The sequence below is a fragment of the Cryptomeria japonica genome, chromosome 2, assembly GCF_030272615.1.
Source record: "Cryptomeria japonica chromosome 2, Sugi_1.0, whole genome shotgun sequence".
In the NCBI taxonomy this organism is placed as follows: Eukaryota; Viridiplantae; Streptophyta; class Pinopsida; order Cupressales; family Cupressaceae; genus Cryptomeria; species Cryptomeria japonica.
In genome coordinates, this window is record NC_081406.1 from 516,840,533 (window position 1) to 516,846,532 (window position 6,000).

Sequence of the window (6,000 nt, forward strand, 5' to 3'; positions counted from 1 at the left end):
TTCAAGGATCTGAATCTGATGGTAACCACTCCTGAGGTCGATTTTGGAGAAGACTTTAGCACCTGACAAACAATCTAATAAGTCATCCATTCTGGGTATGGGATATCGGTACTTCACAGTGATTTTGTTAATGGCTCTAGAATCCATACATAACCTCCATTTACCCCCCCTTCTTAGGAGAGAGTAGAGCAGGTGTGGCACATGGGCTCATACTTTCTCTTACAAATCCTTTTTCCAATAATTCAGTAATTTGTCTCCTCATTTTCCAGCGGAGGTAACCTATAGGCAGCCTGGTTTGGAAGTTTGGCACCTTGGATAAGAGCAATTTGATGGGTAATGCCTTTGGATGGAGGCAAGCCAGGTGATAGATCAGATGGTGTCAAATTAGAATATTGTTGTAACAATTCTTGTACCTTCAATGGAACTATCTGCTGATCTGAATTCTTATTCTCCAGAGGGTAAAAAGATAGCAAGTCCCTCCCTTAGATTCTCTAAAGAACTCTCTACACCCTACTGTGGTCAAAGACAAATCTTTTACTTCAGTTTTCTCTCCTCCTTTAAATGGTTTCAATAAATGGAGTTTACACTCTTGCTGAATCTCATAGGTGTTTTCCCTGCCATGGTGAGTTACATTTCTATCATATAACCAAGGTCTACCCAATAACAGGTGACAAGCATCCATTGGTACTACATCGCACAACACTCTATCCTCGTAAGGACCAATTTTGAAATCAACTAGACAAAATTGGTTCACAAGCACACTATAATCCTTTTTTAACCAAGAAATTTTATAAGGATTTGGTTTTGGAATACATACCAGCTGTAATTTTTGCACCACTTCTGTACTCACCAAGTTGTCGGTGCATCCTCCATCCACACCTTACTTTTACACTTGCATTGCGTCGGAAACACACTATTCCTTCTCCAATCAGTCGTGGGAGTTTCCTTGTCACTAGCAACCAAAGTTCTATTCAACATTAGGTCCTCACCTATTTCTGCTTCAACTTCTTCTCTCAAGGGCTCTTCTCCTTTTTCCTGGATCACCAATGCCCTCTTGGGATTTTGAGGACAATCTGCAGCTTTATGGGCTTCACTACAAATGAAGCATTTCAAAGGTCTCCATCCTTCAGATAATCGTTGTTCTCGTCCCCTACCTTTAAGGCCACCCCTCCCTTGGAAGTTTGGCTTCACATCATCTTTAGGCTCTTCTCCGTTAGCTGCTTTATAGGAACTCCCTCTTCCCCTACCTGAACTGTTGCCACCTCTTTTGTTCGCCATTTTGCCCATTCTATTCAACTTTTCTTCTACTTTCAAGGCTGATTGATATGCCTCATCCACGTTACTCACCTTGAATAGGCTAATTCATTCTGGAGTTGGAATCGAAGTGCATTAATATATCTAGCTGTTGCATGCTCATTATCTTCTCCTAAATTAGTCCTGATTTGCAACCTCAAAAATTCTTTAGTATAAGCTGATATGGTCAAATCTCTTTGCTTCAAATTTTGAAACTCTTTAAAGAGCTTTTGCTGATAATCCGAAAGCATGAACTTAGTCTCAAATGTTTTAACATCTTTGGCCAAAGTCTGATTTTCTCTTTTCCTTGTCTTCTCTTTAGCATTCTGGAGATTCTCCCACCATAAAGCAGCATGAGACTTCAGTTTGGATCCAGCGATTTTGACTCTCTGTGGATCAGTCTCTTCAATCCCTTCTATGTCAAATAATTTTTCTAATTCTTGGATCCTATCTAAAAGCACTTCTGGATTTAACTCCCCTCTAAAATCAGGGACTTCAACCTTAACTTTAGTTCCCTGTTTGGTAGAGGCTTCAAAAAGTCTTCCTATGGGATCAATGGCTCCCCCTTGACCTCCTTGGTCTTCTGGTTCTTCCTCAGAATCTTCATACAATAATCTGGCCTCAAGGACCTGCAACGACCTATTCTACCCCAGGTTCCCCCCAAGGCCATGAAAGATGCTCTGATACCAAAATGATGCAGCTCAAAACAAACAATTGAAATGCAAAATCTGCAGAAAACAAATATCAAAAGCCCAGAAAATATAACAGGAATAGAATCAGATTTGAATAGTCTTTCCTTTCATTTAATTCTTCTTCAATATACAGCCATTACATCACTGGAAAATACACACCATTTGTTCAGAATATTGACTCTCAATTCTTCCCTTTCCGTTCCCCTTGAAACTCAGCCCCCCACAAACTTAAGTCAAAAAACTTAAATAAAAATAACACCCAGCCAGCATGCAGCTGATTTGATCACAGACCACTCACACCCCAAAATAGGACAAAACCCAGAACCGCCACAACAAAATGGAAACAGCAGGAAGCAACCAAGAAAAGGCAAATTCCTTTGATTCCACAGTCAGAACGTGGGTAGGGGAATTTAAGGGAGATGCTCTGCATCAGTGGCAGGCAAGAGTAGTTGTTCTGTTCTGCATTACAAAGACTCATCCAACCTACGGGTGGGAATTATGAGAAATAGTGGTTGGAATGTAAAGGCATCCATAGTATTCATTATTGAAGATTTCATCAATGAAGAAAGTAATGGATTGTGTTTTAGGGTGATGAGGGTCCCTCAATGTTGAGAAATATGTGCATTACATGTTACATTTAAAACATTTAATATTGTTGTAAGTTGTGGTCCACCTAAAATGGGATGCCACTCTTAGTTCAGTTTACTCCTAATTAATTATTGTATGTAACATTGAGATTTTAATTATCTTGGGTGCCACATGAAGACATTTTACAAGAAAAACTCAAGTTGAAAGGTCGCCTAAAGCACTTGGATTGACTAAGACAAAGGGAGAGCACAAAGGAAGGCCTTTCACATAAAGGAGATCAACTCATAGGTGCGTTAGGAACAGGTTCTTTGAAAGTGCATGTTGCATTAAAAATAGCTTCTCTGGAGCTGTATGCTATTTTGCTGAGATTTTAAATAACATTGAATTGTATTTACGAAGACTAGCATTTATACCGGTTCCTTTTTCTTTTCTACCTGTTTTGGTCATTGAAAGAAGCTTCTCCGTCTCTCAAAGGTAAAAGCATCAGCACCCTTTGACATGTTTTCTGAATTTAAGTGGATAACCAGGAATCCCTAGTATGTAATAATTGTAGTATATGCACGATAAACTTATGATTGTCACTGACTTTTTCAAGAAAAGAAAACTTCCCTTTTATTCTTTTTTAAATTGAATTAAATCCGAATTTTATTTTTATTTATCGAAAACTTGGATTATTCAGGTTATAGATCCAAACGAAAAGACCAGGGTCTTTGTTAAGTTATCAGAAAATATGTGTTCTTTTTGTGTGCATTTTTTGGTTTTGGGATTTTTGCTTTTAACTCCTTTAACCCATTCAAATGCTGCGTCTCGTCAGCGAAAAATCCATGTAATCCATGTAGTTGTGATGTTTTTAGAGATTGCATGTCTAATATTTGTCCTCCAATGATGCAGGATATGCAAGAGCATTTTGCAAATCATATTGTCAATGACACCTTAGGAATTATAGCGAACTCTCATCTTGCATTTGCGGATCAAGAGCCTGACATGGCACGAAGTCACAAATGCCTACAGTTAGCCGAGCTCCATTCCACAGCAGTCGACTTTGCCAAGACTGGAGTTGCTGCCGAAATCCCTCCCGAGTTACATCCTAAAAGATACCCAGATTTTATGGAAAAAGAAGATAAGGAAACATATGAATCAACAAGAGTACTCGGTAAACTTTACAGATCCGTCCAAGAAGCTGCTCCACAGAACTCCAACCCCTATTTTGCAGAGAAGGCATACGACAAAGATTTGGAAGTGTTGGGATATGAGAGATATCTTGAGAAAGCCTTTGAATACAAGGCTAGGTATGACTCCAGATTGGCCGCATTGATGGATCATTATGGCGTAAAAAATGAAGCAGAAATCATAAGTGGAAACATCGAGAGTATGTCAAACTTCGTGGGCAGTAATAAAAGGTATGGATATGTTAGAGAAACCATTATGTCAGCTGTGAAATCTCTGAAAAAAGAAGCCAGAGGGTGGTTTGATCTCGAAGACAGTTACAATGATGTTTGTGAAGGTACCAAAAAACTGGCCAAGGCATCTGCTTGGTATTACGTAACGTACCATCCAAGTTACTGGGGCAAGAGAGTTCGTCGTGATGATGATGACGCTAAAATTGCCCATCTCATTAGTTTTCCATGGGTTCTATTTGATGTTTTGCTGCACATCAAAATAACAAAGCAGCAACAGTCTCATATTTCATGTTCCTAAATTTTCTTTTGTTTTCCACATCTAATGCAAGTTGTTTATTGAAATTCCGTATGTTGTGAATGCCTAAAAAATTCCCTTCATAAGTCACTAAGCAAATGACTTACATCCATCAAGGTTCATTTATTGACTCTATAGAATATAAGAACATCTGATGTTAACTTTGGCAAAATTAAATGCCTAGTTGCCACCCGCAGGTTTAATGAGATACAGGCTCTAAACAGTAAAGCTCAAACCAAATTCAACCAATTAGTGGGATATGCTAGTTGATTTGTAACCATCTGCAATTACAAATTTGTATTACCATGCATGTCAACAACCAAAATTATAGATATGAATGCTATATAAAGGAATTTTCAATTATAAATTTGTATTATGATAGATGGCAACCGGGCTTCTTTAACTGTCTGCAATTAGAAAAATGTATTACAATGCACATCAGCAACCAGAAACAAGAGAAATGTATGTTAATATAGAGGGATTTTTTCGTGATGAGTATTCTAATCCAGCTGTTATTCGTGAAAATCCAACCAACTGATGGAATCTGCTCTTAGTTTGAAACGGTTTGCAATTAAAAATTTGTATTACACTGCATGGCAGCAACTACAGACTAAAAAGGTGGATGTTGTATACATGAATTTTGAATTAGAAGTTTGTATTACAATGGATGGCAACAACCACAAACATGGTTTGTAACTGCCTGCAATTAGGAATTTGTACTTCAATACATAACAACAATCCAAAACACAAGAAATGAATATTAAAAAATATTTTTTTTCCTTTTTTTGAATATTTTAATCCAACTGTTACAATCATCTATTATTATTCATGATTAAACGACGACTTGAATTGCGAATTTGCAGGGATTTGAACCGAGTTCATTCCCCTTTGCTACCAAATAGACATTTTTAGTAAATTATAAAAACCTTAAGATCAAGACATTACATGACTAAGGAATTTTTAATATTTTTTTTAATGCTGTTGACACGCTATGACACAATTCTAGAATTAGAAAGATATATATAAGATGAGAATAAACGTTTCCTGGAATTGCAGATTTACTGCAAAATGTTACTGAAGCAAATGCAAACAAAGATTGGCTAACAAATTAAATTAATTTACATTCTTATTGACGACGATTCCATGTATATGTATAAATGAAATTGGATATTAAAGAAAAAAAAAAAGAAATTTTTTAAATATAATAAAGTTAGATTTGTTTTTGATTAAGTAGGGAGGGGGCCTTGATCCCTTACATCAGTAGAACAAAAATCAAATGAGGGACAACAAACAGCAAACTGCACTAAAACATAAATTACCTGCAACATACTAAATCAAAAAAGCATTGAAGTGTCCAACATCTGAGAATAACTTATCCAATAAACATAAGCCATGAAGGCCATCAGTCTTATAGAGAGTAACAACTAAATCTAAATAAGCCCTAAGCATAAGCAGAAAAGAAACGATATTAATCTTTCTTTCCTGAGATCTTGTCCTAGGCATCAGCCAGTCTCAGCAAGTTAGCTTTCCAATCGTCCTCTTGTAGGGCGTAGTCCTCTTCATTCTTGTTGTCCTTCTACTTCTTTTTCTTGATCATCTTCAAGAGATTGGATTTGCTTGAGACCACTACCATAATCGAATTTTGCATTATACCATTTGTTATGTAAGGGAATTAATGGCATACAAAGAAAGCAAGCAGTTACCATGGGGGATTTTTTGGAGCTCATGCATG

General features: G+C 37.1%; 1 protein-coding gene across 1 annotated transcript in view; it reads left to right on the forward strand.

The window, feature by feature from the left end:
* Positions 1–4,315, forward strand: part of LOC131064604 (RNA-dependent RNA polymerase 1) — an 83,305-nt gene extending 78,990 nt beyond the window's left edge. The window contains exon 4 of the mRNA XM_057998793.2: positions 3,465–4,315. Coding sequence (XP_057854776.2) covers positions 3,465–4,271 — 807 coding nt within the window. The 3' untranslated portion in view covers positions 4,272–4,315. The remainder of the gene's footprint in view (positions 1–3,464) is intronic.
* Positions 4,316–6,000: the final 1,685 nt, after the last annotated feature.